Source organism: Tasmannia lanceolata, unplaced genomic scaffold (genome assembly GCF_043159265.1).
Source record: "Tasmannia lanceolata isolate RefF3 unplaced genomic scaffold, GAP_Taslan_0.1 ptg000054l, whole genome shotgun sequence".
NCBI classification, from domain to species: Eukaryota; Viridiplantae; Streptophyta; class Magnoliopsida; order Canellales; family Winteraceae; genus Tasmannia; species Tasmannia lanceolata.
The window spans coordinates 25,439-42,500 of NW_027518731.1; the positions used below are offsets into that span (position 1 = coordinate 25,439).

General features: G+C 38.7%; 1 protein-coding gene across 1 annotated transcript in view; it reads left to right on the top strand.

The window, feature by feature from the left end:
- The first annotated feature begins 15,321 nt into the window (after positions 1–15,321).
- The window catches only part of LOC143864784 (metal transporter Nramp7.2-like), a 10,376-nt gene continuing 8,635 nt past the window's right edge, over positions 15,322–17,062 (top strand). Inside the window, exons 1-5 of the mRNA XM_077375614.1 lie at positions 15,322–15,474; positions 15,565–15,643; positions 15,772–15,812; positions 16,554–16,632; positions 16,990–17,062. The exon at positions 16,990–17,062 is cut by the window's right edge and continues 32 nt beyond it. Of these exons, the coding sequence (XP_077231729.1) occupies positions 15,322–15,474; positions 15,565–15,643; positions 15,772–15,812; positions 16,554–16,632; positions 16,990–17,062 (425 nt within the window). The remainder of the gene's footprint in view (positions 15,475–15,564; positions 15,644–15,771; positions 15,813–16,553; positions 16,633–16,989) is intronic.

A 17,062-nucleotide genomic window follows, 5' to 3' on the forward strand; every position in this document is an offset into this window, starting at 1 on the left:
ATTCTTACTTCTACGAGAAAAAGGAACTACAGTCTGCCCACGGATCATGAACTTCATCCGTTGCCATTTTTTAGTGCTCTGTTTTGTGGTACTTTACCTATTTCTTCTCTATGGTTGAGGATAATTACTTGCTTTTAAACATTCAAAAAAAATTAATTTGGTTTTCCTTATACAAGATTTTAGTCTTTCCATAATTTGTATTCACTCTAACTTCAGGGTGCTATCTAGGATTTTCATTTTTGTTCTTTTGCTTACTCTCATGAAGCTTGACCTACTTTTTATAAACAATTTAGTTTTTTCTCTCGCCCCGTGCATTGCACGGGTCTGCAACTAGTTGAAATTGAAGGCTGACATTGCAGGCAAATTTATGCCACCCAAGCAATCTTCAGCAATGTAGTAGATTGAATTTTCTATGGGTATATAAAATTGCTTAGCATTTGATGTTAGGCATCTAGCCCTATCATGCAAATCCTGTTTCCATGTGATGATTTTGGATGGTTTTGCCGATATTTAAGATGCCGGTGTTGGGTACCAATCTTATGCATAGGTCTTGTTGGCATTCATATCACCCTTAATTCAATATGTATTAGCTGGTCTATAAGAGACTGGATTTTTTTGGTGCAATCCAAAACAGAGAGCTATTCTTTTGCCACCTGTTATACTAGTTTGAAACTGAGGGGTCATTTGATTTATTTTTATTGAAATGTTTATATTGTAAGCACTACTAAAACATATCAACTAATGGACCTTTTGTGTGGTTATGTTGCTATGTTAATTTCTATTACAAATATGCTGTGCAGTGACAAAAGCAAGTTGCAAAGAAAGATTTTTGAGCTCTGATTGAAGTAATGAAATATCTAGCGCAAAAGCAAGCTCATGTTTGAGGTTATCTAGTTCAAAGAATGCATGCATAATACCCTCTTCAACATCCAATATTCTTAGTTGTTCCCATACCCATTTTCAAAGAATGTGGGGCTTCAAACAATAAGGCTAAATCTGCCAAAAAGGATATTCATTTTCAGAGTTTTTATACGGGTTGGTGAAGTCACGTGTGGGAAGAAGAGAAGATCAATTTTTGCTTGTAACTTTAGCTTGTTTACAATCTTCAATATATTGTCCTTGCTTGTAAATTTAGTTTGTTATATAATTATAATTTGTAAAGATGGTTTGTTTCAATGCCATTGTAGCGTGAGGTTGTATAATAAGATCCATATGTACATGTTACAGGTTGTATCTCCATTTGATGGACAAATTCAAAATAAAGGGATTTAAAAAAAAAAAAAAATTTATCTATATTTACCGTCAGTGATTTCAACAATCAAAGTGCAGCCATATCCTATTCAATGACGTTTTGTGAGTGTCGGTCTTATCACCGACGCTCTAAAAACGTCGCTGAATAGCATATTCACCAATGGTCAGTAACCGTCGGTGTAATTACCAACGCTCCAAAAACAACGGTAAATATACGTATCCAAAGGCCCACTTGGGATTTAATGACCGTCGTGACCGTCGGTGTAATATTACATACACCAACGGTTTCTTAAAGCGTCAGCGATTACCTTAACAACAACGTTTGATTTTTATTTATAACGACGTTCATAAACGCCAGTATAAATGGTATCACCGGCGTTTTCAATAAACGTCGGTACATACATTTAGGCGCGGTAGCATCAGTGACGTTCACTAAAAGTGTCGGTGTAAGTTACACCGACATTCATTGGTATATACACCGGCGGTCATGACCGTCGGTGAATGTCCCTTTTCTTGTAGTGGGTTTCTCTCGAGGTGTAAAATAATTGGGCCCTTTCCATTCAAAACATGAGGTGAAAGCGGTGGGCCCACCCTATTAATGGATTTGGTTGGCGTGGATGGGAATCACCTTATGAAAACATGGGTTTGGGTGGAAATGGTGAGCCCACTGATGGATATAAAATGATCGGCCCCATCATACGCATGGGTTTATATTGGGCCCTACCATATAGAAAACATGATATGTAAAATGTGAGGCCTCCCATGCTATATATGGCTGTAAAATGATGTGCTCACCTTAACAAGTGTGTAGTCTGTGTAGAGAACCGAATGAAATAGGCACCCCTTCAGTTTTCAAATGCCACCCCATCACTATGTTTGGATACTTTTAGTGTTTCGGTTCGGTTTCGGTTCGGCAAAGGTTCAAACCGAAACCAAACCGAACCGAACATCGGTTTGGTTCTACCGACTGAAACCGAACCGAAATTTGAATCGGTTTGATTTACGCAAACCGAAACTGAATTTTCGGTTCGGTTTCGGCCCGGTTCGGCCAATTTTGCCAGGCCTATCCAAGGGGTAATATTTGTACCCAAACCAAAGATTGGATTGGAAGTGGTAATATTTTTACCCAATCTAAGAGATTGTAGGGGATAATATTTGTACCCAGCATAAGAGATTTGATTGGACTGGGTGGTATATGTACCCGGTCCAAGAGATTGGAAAGGGTTGTATTTATACCAAGTCCAGGAAAATTAGATTGGAAGGGGTAATATTTGTACCCAATCCTAGAGATTGTAGGAGGTAGTATTTGTACCCAGAGGATTTATCTTTTATCATTTATCTTTTTTACTTGTACCTATTGGCATCCCTGAGGATTTTAGCTGTAGTTGTAGTTGTAATTGTTACTTTCTATACTTGTCGTTTATCATACCAGTGTACAAGGTATCCATGTTTCTTGTTTGCTAATTATCATCCAATATAATTCATTTTGGGAGGTGACAAATGCGCCCCTTTTCATCACCAGGGACACCGAGCACCAGTGTACGAGGAAATCAAATCCACTGAATCCTCTGATGTGAGTGTCTCTGGTGATGAAAAGGGGCGCATTTATCATTTCCCTTCATTTTCATTGCATTCTCTCTTTCCCAGCTAGTCTTCCTCCAGCTTGAAGACCGTACTTGATAGCTAACCGGGTACGCTCGCTGTACTCCACCTATCCATTCCCACTCTTAAAATGGTTTTGTTCCGGTAGTTATACTCTAGATGGGGCCATATGAGAGAAACCCAGACCTCCATAGTCGTCACATTTGGACAAATTAATAGCCAAACCAGCAGCGGAAGAACCATAGTGTGAGCGATCGATCGGTTGATTTGGTACTGCGTGTTGAAATTGGCCAAACTCGTTTAACCACGAATAGTTGTGGCACACATGAGCACGCACACCGTCGGACAAAGTGGAGATGCATCAACAACAAAATCTAGTGTAAATTTGCTGCTTCAGGGGGGTCATTGCCCTCACTTGCCAAAACTATAGGGATAGATATTGAAAAAATTCCATGATTCAAGGGTCAATTGCCCCCCTTGACCACCCAGCGCCCGTCCTTGGTGTGGCCATAGTTCCAATGGCTGTAGATCCCAAACTTGTTCATAACTTATCTGTTTATTATTCAAAAGTTTGCATATTGGACTTTGCATCGTGAGTTGATTTCCTCTAAAGATTTTCGTTTTTAATATTGATTTGAGCATACTTCTCTCGGCTATATAACATCCATAATTACTTGCTAAGCTGTTAGCCCATTCTATATACAAGTGTTTCTTTCAGGGACGGAGCCAGGAATTTGCTCCACGGGGGGCAAAGAATGGTGTTATAGAATGTTGGGGCCCACCATTTTAGACTTCAACTTTTTATAGGTGGGCCCACCATCTCCCCCTAACCCTACATAAGGTGGAGCCCACAATATTAAACCTCATATTTTGACATAATAGGGGCCAATATTTACACCTCATGTTATGATGGATAGAGCCTACTAATTTACACACATGGATAGCATAGCAGCAAAAGGGCTCGTGATTGGATCCATGTCATAAAATGTAACTGATTTTTCTTTTTCAAATGATTTTAAAATGTAACTAATAATGGTGTGGATCCAATGAAGGGCCCTTTTGCCGCTCTTCATGCAAGGGCTCCCTTGTATCCATCATTGCTCAAATCGAAATAATTCTCCAAATTTTATATGTTGCCTGTACATGTAGTCCATTATTTTTCAAAAAGAACTATCAGTAATGAGTCCACTTCATAGGATGATCCAAACCATTCATTTGTTGGGCCACCACATAAATGGGCTGCGTTATGGAGAAGATTCAAGGAATGCATCCTATTACACTGTGACTAACAAATAAACTATTTGAATCATCCTATGAAGTGGGCCACAGTGCCACACAATAGTTTTTGAAAAACATTGGACTTCACTTGCAGACAACATATAAAATTTCATTAATTACCTATGTCAGTTATGAGTTTTGTGTTGGGATGTAGGGTCCACAATTTAACAAAAAGGACTCTACAGCCCACTTCATGGAATGATCCAAAACTGTTCATTTGTTGGGCCCAACCATAGATAGGTTGTGCTCCAAAACTCATTTCCATAAGATGATCCTTACCCTGATCTGTAGAGGTTGTCCATTTTAGATCGGAAGGTTAGGATCATCCTATGAAAATGATTTATGGGGCACAAACTATTTACATTGTGGCCGAACAAATGAGCGATTTGGATCATCCCATGAAATTGGGTACAATCCTTTTTGAAAACCACATACCGTCGCACAATATAAAATCTCGATTATTTCCGCTTTTTGCCCTCAAATTTCTAAGATATTTTATTGTTAAGAGAGAGAGAGTTAAGAAAAAAAAATGCTATAATATAGTCCTCACTTTCACTTTTCTAAGCTGGGGGCCACACCTGTAGTATATAGGACGTCCTACATGGTCTACCCTAACAAAAGTCATTATTGGATCTATGTTTATACACTCTTCATCGTTTCTTAAACATTTTCGCTTCATTTTCTTATGTTCACATATTTATTTCCATTTCTCACATTCATTTATTATCTTACGTTACTATCATAATATTATACTCATATCCGTACTATTGATGTTGCTCATCTAATTATTATTTTATAACTTATTTAAATTGCAATAGAGACCATTAAAAATAAAAATAAAAAAAATGCTATAGAGCTAATTTTTTAGGGAAGTGATACAATTCGCACCCGTGTAGGATAATTCACGCCCCTTTTAAGGCGGATGTGTGGCAGACTTAATGCTTTTTGACGTTTAAAGGGGTGCGAATTATCCTACAGGGGCGAATTTATCATCGCTCTACAAGGGCTTAACTATTGGATCCACGTCATCCCGAGGGCATTATAAAATGGCACTTTAGTGCGAATGACGTGGATCCATTAGTAAAGCCCTTGTAGACGGTTTCTACATGGGCTCCTGTGAGTTTAGAATCACTCTTAATTTATTTTAATATACTTAATAAGTTTCTTTTCACTGAGTCAATGTTTTAAGTAAACTTTTGAATTCAATAAATTTGTTTCTTGTTGTTTTCACGACGTCGATGTTTTAAGGAAGCTCTTTTGAATTCAGAACAAAGCCATCTTGAGCTTACCTACTACAAAAGAAAACAAAATGTCAATGGGTGGAACAGAATCTTCTAGAATATCTTAATATCCCAGTTCAAATAGTTCTAAAAATAATAGTATAGAAACCCCCACCAATCGAAGGATTGGAATCATTCTAAGGATAAGATATTTATTATTTTGGGTCAGCTCAATAAATTAATGCATGGTTTAGACTTTAGGTCATCCAAATAGGTTTGCCCTACTATATTCTTCCAGCACCCTAAAAGTTTATGGGTAAAGTGTAGCTGCTTTCACTGCCTATATTTAAAGTAGAAATTATATGATGGCTCTCTTACACTAAGACCATGTTTGGCAGCCATGAAAGTTTTTCCCATGGAATATTAATTTATGGCAAAGAGGATAGGAGAGGGGGGAAAGAATTGACAGGCCATGATTGAGGAGGGTGAGAAGTGGCTAGAAAATGGGGAAAAGAAAAACTCTACTCAAAATAGAGTTTATGTTTGGACAGTGATAAATCGACCCCATAGTATCTTAAATCGACTCCCATCTCTCTCTCTGTCTCTATCTCTATAAGCACTGCCCTATATGCAGGTCGATTTAAGATATATGAGGGTCGATTTATCACTGCCCTATTATTTTATTTATATTTTTGCCACTTGGCACCATCTCCTCCCTCATGCCTTCTCAATTCTCTCCCTCTCCCTACCACTCTCTCAACAGTTGGCAACATACTATTCCATGAAAAAAAAAAGAAAATTCATGGTTGCAAACATGGCCTAAATGAAAACCTCTTTATGGTGACCTAAAAATCAGCTGTTGCCATCATTCAGTTGATGTAGATATATTATAGAAGCCGGATTTAGTTTTCCCTTGCTAACTGTATCATATTAGTGATGGTTTCAGATCATTTGTCACCGAAATTATTTTATATTACAAAATAAATTATACCTTTTATTTTATATTTAGCGACGAATTTTTTGTAGTAGAAAATAGGTACATAGAAAATAGTAGGGGCTTACCTTTTATTTTAAATTATCCCTTTCTGTCGTTTTCTTCAAAATGACCTTCATTTTCAAGGAAACGACAAACAAAAAGAGTGGAATGACTTATTATATGTAAGCATGGTTTCATCGGTCAGCCCCGAAACCGAAATGACTAATACCCGAAACGTTACTTTTTTCAGCCAAAATTCTGAAATTTAAGGAAAATCAGACCAAAAATCTTGATTTTTTAATTAAATAATATTTTTCCAAAATTTCTGCCGAAATTTTGAAACTGAAATTTTGGTTTCGGTGAGGGCTGAAACGCATACAGAAACCGAAATTTAAAACCATGTATAACCAAGGTTTAAAATTTCGGTTTCGGTACCGGTTTCGGTACCGGTTTCGGACCTTGGAATTTCAAAATTTCGGTCGAAATCTGGTACAAAACCCAAAACCAATATTTTATTCAACATTAAATTTCGGTCGAAATTTCGGTGAAATATTAAATTAATATTAAAAAAAACAAACAGATTTTTGGGTCAAATTTTGATCGAAATTCCAAAATTTCGGCCGAAATAAATGACCGTTTCGGCTTTTATCGATTTCGGTGTCGGTCTCCACTGAAATCTGAAATTTCGGATTTCGGTCGAAATTTAAAACCATGTGTATAACTAGCATTCCTGACCTATGCTACTTAAAATAATAAGCCCTACCCAATCAAAACATGGGGTGTAAAATGGTGAACCCCACCCTATGCATGGTCTAGAGTAAAGATCATGGGACCCACTGTTAGAATATGTGGGATCCAACGGTTGGATTGTGTTTAGATCTCACCGTTGGATCATCTTGGAGGTAGATTGGGTATGCTGGCTAAATGAGGAGACTATATAAATTAGGCAAGTGGATATGAAGAGGCAAGCGATAAATATTAGGAAAGTAGATTTAATTAGGTAGATTTGATTAGGATTCTTCCTTCCATAGTTATCTTGATTTCCCTTCTATTCTTATCATGTAAGTGCTCTATATAAGCACTAACCTACTCTTTGTAATTTATTCAAGAATAATAGAAATTCTCTAAAATTCTTCACCCACCACATCAAAACATTAGGTGAAATGGTGGGCCTCACCGGATGCATGGGTTTGAGTTTAGTTCGGGACCCACCTTATCAAAATGTGGTGTTTGTACCACCACATACATGGGTTTAGGTAGAGATGGCGGGTCCTAGCATATAAAACATGAGGCATAAAATGATGGAGACCCTACACATGCTATGCGCGGGTGTAAAATGATGAGTCTCAGCTTATCAAAACATGTGTTATAAAATAATGGGCCTTACCCATGCTATGCATGAGGTGTAAAATAAATCCATAGTAGAAAACATTCCAGTAAATTTTTTTCATAGAAAAAGTTTTTCAATAAAAATTTTCTAGAGAAAGAAAACAACAATGGAAAGAAACACGTTTATTATCTCATGTAATAGGAGAAATTATATGGTGGCCGACCTTGAAATCACAAGGGCGGAGAGAGAGAAAACCTACTACCTTGATTTTAGATCCGATGAAAAGTACAAAACGGGGGCTTTTGATGGATTTAAAATCAAGGAAGGGAGTGTTTTCTCTCTCCGACCTTTACATGTAAAGGTCGGCCACCATATAAAATCTCAAGGAAGGGGGTGCTTTCTCTCTCCGACCTTTACATGTAAAGGTCGGCCACCATATAAAATCTCCATGTAGAGAAATTATATGGTGGCCGACCATGTAAAGGTCCGCCACCATATAAAATCTCCATAGCGGTACACTTTAATTATTTTATTAAACACGTAATAAGCTCACTTGTTTTGATGACAGCTTGAAGGGAATTATAAAAACCACTGTATTAATGAGTACTTGATTACGAATTATGCAAAGTCACTAATACCATCTGCATCAATGTTTGAACTCGTGAGACAGAGAGAACCCACAAGTTCTATTTAATGTTAAGGGATTTGCTAAGGTCCATCGCAGAAGGCTTTTCGCGGCTGGTCTGTTGCACGCCAGACCAGCCACTCGTGAATTGAGACAAAAGCTATTGACTTCATTAACGAGGTGGCTGGTCTGATGTGCGACGGCAGCGAAAACCCTTTTGCGATGGACGCTAGCAATTCCCTAATGTTAAATATAACTTTTATAATCGTACATTTAATTGTCTACTAGGATTGCGGAGATACGGGGTAGCTTTCATTACAAATAGAAAACATTATGTAGAATGGGACCCTTGCCTCATATAGACCTGGCAAAATCAACATGTGCCTGCGGGTCGACCCAACCCACCTGCAAATTTGCTAATACGGGGCACCGAACCCGCCAAAACAGGTTGGGTCCGGTGAACCCGCGGGTACCCGCAATTCGTTTTTTCTTTTCATTTCTTTTTTTTGGTTTGAGTGGCTGGAATAGTGGAATTAAATAGAATACACCCCCTATTTTACAAAATGGATTGTACAGCCCACACCATAGGATGATCCAAACCATCCATTTGATGGACCACAACGTAAATAGGCTGTGCCTAAAAAATCATTTCCATAGGATGATTCTAACCCTCCGATCTAAAGAGGGACTCACATTATGGAAACTTCTATAGATCAGACGGTTGGGATCATCCTATGGAAATGATTTTCGGGGCATACCCTATTTACGTTGTGGCCCATCAAATGGACGGTTTGGATCATCCTATGGTGTGGGCTGTACCGTTCATTTTGTAAAATTGGGGGTGTATTCTATTTAATTCCCATGGATACAGTCAGCCTAGTTGGTCTCAAATAAAAGTCAGCAGCTTTAAGCCCTGCCCCAAACTAACATTTTCACCCTTCTTGTTTGACTCTTCATAAAATGGGGACACTTCCAATCTCTTTCAGTCGTTTTCTACAAAATGACTTCATTTTCAGGAAACGACAAACAAAATGGGTGGAATGACTCATTATATGTAAGCATCGTTTCATCGGTCAGCCCTGAAACCGAAATGACTGATACCCGAAACGTTACTTTTTTCAGCAGAAATTCCGAAATTCTGTTTTTCCAAAATTTCAGCCGAAATTTAAGGAAAATCAGACCAAAAATCTTGATTTTTTAATTATATAATATTTTCCCAAAATTTCGGCCGAAATTTCAAAACTGAAATTTTGATTTCGGGGAGGGCTGAAACGCATAATGAAACCGAAATTTAAAACCATGTATATAAGTACTAGCATTCCTGACCTATGCTACATAAAATAATAAGCCCTACCCAATCAAAACATGGGGTGTAAAATGGTGAACCCCACTCTATGCATGGTCTGGAGTAAAGATCATGGGACCCACCACATCAAAACACGAGGTGAAATGGTGGACCTCACCAGATGCATGGGTTTGAGTTTAGTTGTCGGGACCCACCTTATCAAAACATGGTGTTTGTACCACCACATGCATGGGTTTGGGTAGAGATGGCGGGTCCTGGCATATAAAAACCTGAGGTGTAAAATGATGGACCCTACACATGCTATGCGTGGGTGTAAAATGATGAGTCTCACCTTATCAAAACATGTGTTGTAAAATGATGGGCCTCACCTATGCTATCCATGAGGTGTAAAATAAATCCATAGTAGAAAACATTCCAATAAATATTTTTCATAGAAAAAGTTTTTCAATAAAAATTTTCTAGAGAAAGAAAACGACAATGGAAAGAAACACGTTTATTATGTAATAGATAAAGTAAATGATATTTGTACTCACTTGTTTTAAACACGTAATAAGCTCACTTGTTTTGATGACAGCTTGAAGGGAATTATAAAAACCATTGTATTAATGATTACTCGATTACGACCTACGCAAAGTCACTAATACCACCTGCATCAATTGTCTTCTAGGATTGCGGAGATATGGGGTAGTTTCATTCCAAATAGAAAACAGTATGTAGAATGGGACCCTTGCCTCATCTAGACCTGGCCAAAACGACCTGTTCCTGCAGGTCGACCCAACCTACCCGCAAATTTGCCGGTACGGGTTGACATTTGAGTGACCCGTTAAAATTGACCTACAGGTCACCCAACCCGCCACAACAGGTTGGGTCGGGTGAACCTGCGGGTACCCGCAAGTCGTTTTTTCTTTTCTTTTCTGTTTTTGGTTTGAGTGGCTGGAATAGTGGAATTAAATAGAATACACCCCCTATTTTACAAAATGGACGGTACAACCCACACCATAGGATGATCCAAAACGTCCATTTGATGGACCACAACGTAAATAGGTTGTGCCCAAAAAATCATTACCATAGGATGATTCTAACCCTTCGATCTAATGATGGACTCACATTATGGAAACTTCTACAGATCTGACAGTTGGGATCATCCTATGGAAATGATTTTCGGGGCACAACCTATTTACGTTGTGGCCCATCAAATGGATGGTTTGGATCATCATATTGTGTGAGCTGTACTGTCCATTTTGAAAATTAGGGGGTGAATTCATACATAGAAGGGGATGAATTTATCACCGCCCAAAAAAAAAAAAAAACTCTTTGGCAAAAAATTGTGGCTTACCCGCGGGTTGACCCAACCCACCCGCAGCGGGTGCAGGTCACCTAAGTGCTGACCCGTAGGGATGTGGGTCATTTTTTACCCAACCTGTTTGACCCACACCTGCATGACTCGCGGGTAAATCCGTCCAATATGATGACATAGATAGTGTCAAAGGAGAAGCATGAGCTATGTAAAAACATGGAAGGCATGAATGAAATGTGAGCATCAAGTGCGTTGAGCCCTCCTCATGGTCTGGAAGGTGAGATTATTATGTAGTCCAGCCCATGATGCGGGCCTACACCCACACACACCACCACCCTTGGAAGCCTATTTAAAATAGGAGACAATAAGGATGTCCCTTAATAGAAAAAGGAAAGGAAGAGAGAATCATATGTGGTGAAAAACGGAGAGATGGGAAAAAATGAGAGAAAGAGAGAAGAGAGAAGTGAGAAGAGAGAAGAGAGAAGAGAGAAGAAGGAAAACATCCACGACAGAAGAGACTAGAGATAAAGGAGGGGAGAAAGAAGAACAAAAGAAAAAGCCCTTTATGTAGTTTTTCAGGGTAGTATATTGACTTCGATCGGAAGCCAAATCGATCCTGCTAGTTTGAAGTATCTTGAAGAAGAAGAAGAATAGATTATAGCAGGACTATTCTCACATAGCAACACTAAGGCATTGGCGAGTTCTATATCTTTGACCTCAGGGTCTTCTACCTGGAAAGTGGGATTGTTGTGGTTGCATGCCTGATTTTCATGGGTCCACTTGTAGTTGAGTACCTGCAATCCCTAAAGTCCAACTAGCCAATAGATACTAGATTCTTACATAATTTAAAGATCCACATACTCCATCGAACATCTTAATCTTCACTGTTCCAATTCACGTGACTTAAGAAGTGGACTTGTCACCCAAGGACACCACTCGTACCTTTATCTCATTGAACTCATCAAAATATGAAGCATGCACGAATAGAACTCCATGAATCTAGGATTCATTCATCATGAGGAAATGTGAGATTACCTATAGAGACTAAGAACATATCCAACCATTTTGTCCTTCTCAGCCTTTAATGCCAGCACCGTATTTGCAGCACCATGACTAGTTGGCTCTCTTCAGACAATCCCGCTTGATGTGGCTCTATTTCTTATTCCTTGCAATGATAATATTGCATGCCCTTTTTGCTGACCTTGGTGTGAAAATTTGGTATTTTCTACAATCTTTCAAATTAATCATTATCAAAGCTAAACATTAACAGCCTGACCCAACTCGACCAAACCCAAGAAACTATCTCGGATAAACTCATGTTTATGAATCTCAAGTTTTCCCATAAAATAAATATCTTGACAGGGTCGGATAGGGTTCTAGAAAACAAGACCAGCCCGACCTGAATTCAATACCATCTACATTAATGTTCAAACGCAACTTTTGCATCCAACACAGGCATACGGGGCATGTTTGTGAGATGGACCATTGATCTTGTAGAACATAATGAGGCGACCCTATGATATGATCTTGATTTTATCCCGACACCTCATGCTATTACAAAAATCAAAGGTCAATCTTTTCTTTATAGAAACCTAAATGATGCCTGATCAAAATGCTTCTTTGATTAAGCTTTTCTTTAGGCAAGACCCCTACCGGTGTATTAATATAAAAAAGATTGATATTACAATCAAGAGCACAAAGTACCATCCCAATCCCTAGAGATCATAAGTGAAAAGGTGATCTAACAATCACAAGCAATCCAAATTCTTCAGACTAACCCTAGAGAGCGTTACAATCTAGAGGACAAAGCACCATCCCAATCCTAAGAGATCGAAACCAGCTATCTTGATCGGCGCATGTTGGGATCTTTGACAGCGTCTTAGGCAAAAAATGTGGTGGTATTTCTTCTTTGTGACCTTCTCCTATGGTTGACCCCCCTGAAGCAGTACAATTCGTGTGTTTACAATTCGTGTGGTTCGTCAACAGTACAATTCGTCACTATGAAGCAACTTTGAATTGGGATCTGTCCCCTTCTCTCCCCTTAGTCATCCGATCATCTTGTTCTTATCATCCATGAAAGAGGCAAAAGTAAGGCCCATTAAGTATAATTCATGAAGAAGCGTTGATTCTCTTAAAAAGCATTTTTCTAGAAGAGAATCTGACGTGAATGAAAACAATAGCAGAAGCCGTGTGTGACGTTTCTGATACTCACTCCCCCTTACTTTGTTATTCTCTACTCCACTCATACAATGTTTCTTTTTATTTTAAGTGAAAAGAAATGCCCAACCTATCTCTAGTTTTACTTATTATTTTTTTTTGGGTTTCCTACTCGAGAAAAGTGCAGAATGGGGCTCAAGTTTCGAGGAATTACGGATTTCGGGCATCTTTTAAAACTAGCATGAAACACGGGTTATTCTTCAAAATTGGGTGGGGAAAAGACCCAATACCCTTCTGACATGATATGAGTCATCTTATGTTGCCCTTCCTGATGGATGAGATCTGAGAACATCCAATCATTATCTTAAAAGATGAGAACGTGCGGGAGTGAAAATATCATCCAAAAACATACCACATGACGATCTTAAAGGATGAGAACGTGGGGGAGTGAAAATATCATCCAAACTGTTCATTTGTTGGGCCACAACATATATAAGATGCACCGCATAAGTCATCTCCATTGGATGATCCTAACCCTCAAATCTATATAGGTTTCTATAACGAACAATCCCATTGTAGATAGGACGATTAGGATCATCCAACTTTACGTAACAATAAGAGAGAGAGATTAGGAACTGATTTAAGAAAAAAATTTCGAAAATAAAGGCGGCAACTTTACGGAAAAAATAAAAATAAACAAAGAGAGAGTTTAGGAATCGATTTAAGCAAAAAAATCCCGAAAATAAAGGAGTAAATTAACGGGGGAAAAAAATCAAAGAGAGACCTATTTAATAAAAAATCCCGAAATTAGAGGGCCAACTTTACGAAAAAATCAAAATAAATCTATCGACTTAAACCTAATAAAAAAAAATCCTAACTTTTAGGGCGACAATTGAGTACGCCGTCGAAATATCAAGGGGAAGCCGCCGGAAATAGGGTGTAAGTAGAAATAATGGGTACGCCGGCGGAAATAATGGGTACGCCGCAGGAATATCAAGGGGTACGCTGGCGGAAATAATGGGTACGCTGCCGGAATATCAAGGGGTACGCAGCAGGAAATAGGGTGTAAGTGAAAATAATGGGTACGCCGGCGGATTCTAGAGTATGCCGCTAGATTTTTTGGGTTCAAATATGTGTTCCAAACGTATCGAGTACGTCGCCGGATTATAGAGTACGCCGCCGGAATATCAAGGGGTACGCCGGCGGAAATAGCGTGTTAGCAGAAATAATGGGTACGCCGGCGGAATCTCATACAGAGAGGTGGTATTATTAGAAGTCGCCGGCGGAAATAGGGTGTAAGCGGAAATAATAGGTATGCCGGAAGAAATAATGGGTACACCTGCAGAATCTCAAACATAAGAGTGGTATTATTAGAAGACGTCACAGTTCCAATTAATGTCCATGTGTTGTGGATCCGACCGTCTATGCATATTGGAGACGACCAAGATTTAAATGAACCCAAGGGACTCTGGGTTTAAAGAAAGATTTCAAATCCAAACCAAACCGGTTGTGAATAAAGGCGCCAGCGTTCCAAAAAGTTTTTCAACACGTGTCAAACATCCATCCGTCTCTAGTTATTTCTGACGGCCAAGATAGAAACGAACACAAGGTTATGTCGGTTCAAATACACATTCAAACGAACCAAAAGTTGCCTTATGAACCACGTCAATTTAATGGACAGTAATGAGAAAGGAAGCTGAAGGACGCTTCTGTTGATGTCAGAGGCGACGTATCAGGGTCTTTTTACCACCCGATTTTGAAGAATAACCCGTGCTTGATTCTTGTTTTCAAAGGTGCCCGAAATCCGTAATTACTCGAAACTTGAGCCCACATTCCATACTTTTCTCTTCCTACTGTGTGGTCAGACGTACTCCACGCCATCCTCATTATGTACATTCTGTTTTGATATATATATTTTGCGGTCTTGCTGAGGGCGTCTAAACTTCGGGAATACAAAATGGAATAACCCATCTGGATTTTGCTCTCACTCTCTATCTCTACAATCGGCTGTCAAAGAGACTTAACTTAATTAAGTCTTCGTTTTATGCTTTTCTCTGTTGTCACTATTTTTTTTTTTTTTTGGGTTTCCAACTCCAAGGTCAGCCTCCACGCCCACGTACTCATTCTGTTCTAATATATATATTTTGAAATTCTCCTGGGGTAGTACTCTCTTCCCGGTTTAAAAAATAAAGGATGACTAACCCATTTGAGTTGTGTTTACATTTGCTTCATGCTTTATCTTTAAATAGAGGACAGTTAATGACTGGATTGAAAAAGAGATGGACAACCAAAATGAAGGTGAAATTGGGAAGGACTCTGGTTCATGGAGAGGTAGCAATCGAATAGCTTCTCTTGAAATTGATACATTAGGAGAAGAAGAGGCCAAGGATCATGATCAACATAAAATAGAAGAGGAGGATCTCAACCTTAAAGTATGTCTTTTTTTTCTTTTTTTTTTTCTTTTTTTTTTTGTGGAATGTTGAGAAATCTTCTTACTTTTCTATATTTGTTCTTGTTATTAGAAACCCGCATGGAGAAACTTCTTCTCCTTCGTTGGCCCTGGCTTTCTCGTCGCATCGGCTTATCTCGATCCCGGCAACTGTAAATCTCTCTCTCTCTCTCTCTCTCTCTCTCTCTCTCTCTCTCTCTCTCTCTCTCTCTCTCTCTCTCTCTGTCATTTTCTTGTTTTTGAATAATAACTTGCACCTTTTAATGGAAAAATGATACAGTGGAAACGGATCTCCAAGGTGGATCAGCTCATCAATACGAGGTGAGAGGTCATGTATTCATATATATTCTTAGAGAAATTATTTTTCCACCCCTTGTCTTTTCGTATTTGAATAGAAAGAAAAAACATTTACGACAGAAGATTTGCTAGGGACCATCCCAAGAGGCATTCTGCGGACCAGCTGTTGCATAAGAGAGCATCCACCACAGATCAATAAATGAATGAGACAAATCGGAGCCTATGTGGCTGCTCTCGCATGCAACAGCTGGTCTGAGAAATGCCTTATGGGATGGTCCCTAGCAACTCCCAAAGGGAGCCCTTGCAAAAATGAGATGAAAGCCCCCCCCCCCCCCACTGGCTGAATGTAACTCTAGTGCATTAAACATTGGTTGACTTATATTTTAGAGTTGTGTGCAGCCAATAGGGGAGCCCATTCATCTCATTTTTGCAAGGGTTCCCTTCATTCTAGCATTCCTCTGGTTAATTTAGAGGGATATTACCATAAAGTGAAGGCCTTTAAAAGGATTGGTTCATATGATCTCTTTTCATTCGTAAAAGAAGTATGAAATTTTATAAATATATTCCTTCCAAACTTATTCAGAAAATTCCTCCATATGTATTTTCCTGAAAATTAAGCCATTTCTTAAGAAAATAAAGTCATTTTTCAAAGAAGACAAACAAAAGCAATGGAAATGCTCTGAAAAGAGGTGAAAATATAATTTTCTATATTCATATATATTCACAAAAACATCAGGTAACAAAACCCTGACTTATGATCTGCAGCTCCTCTGGGTGATTCTTATCGGATTGATCTTCGCTCAGATAATTCAATCGCTCGCAGCCAATCTTGGTGTTACGACCGGTAAGAAAATCCAAGTAATTTAAGGAAAAGAAGTAAATAAAGTTTATTAGATCTCATACATGTTGCAGTATAAGTTGTGTTATTATCCCTTGGATTGTAACAGTCTTCGATAAGGGATAGTTAATAGTATATAAGCTAATCCCTTTTCTCTTTAAGGGAATACACACAACTAAAGCTCCATGAGAGGAGGACAAAATCCTCTGCCACTGTAGCCCAAGAAGCGGTGATTGGAATCATTTGAAAGCCCTCTCCTCTACCTTCATTCGTTGCATTGAGAATTCATCAACATTTGTATCTTGCATTGATCTTCTCACTGTAGATTATCAATACATGCACATGAAATTATGATCTTTGCAGGGAAGCACCTTGCTGAGCACTGTAAAGATGAATACCCCAAAAATATCAAATATTGCCTTTGGTTGCTCGCCGA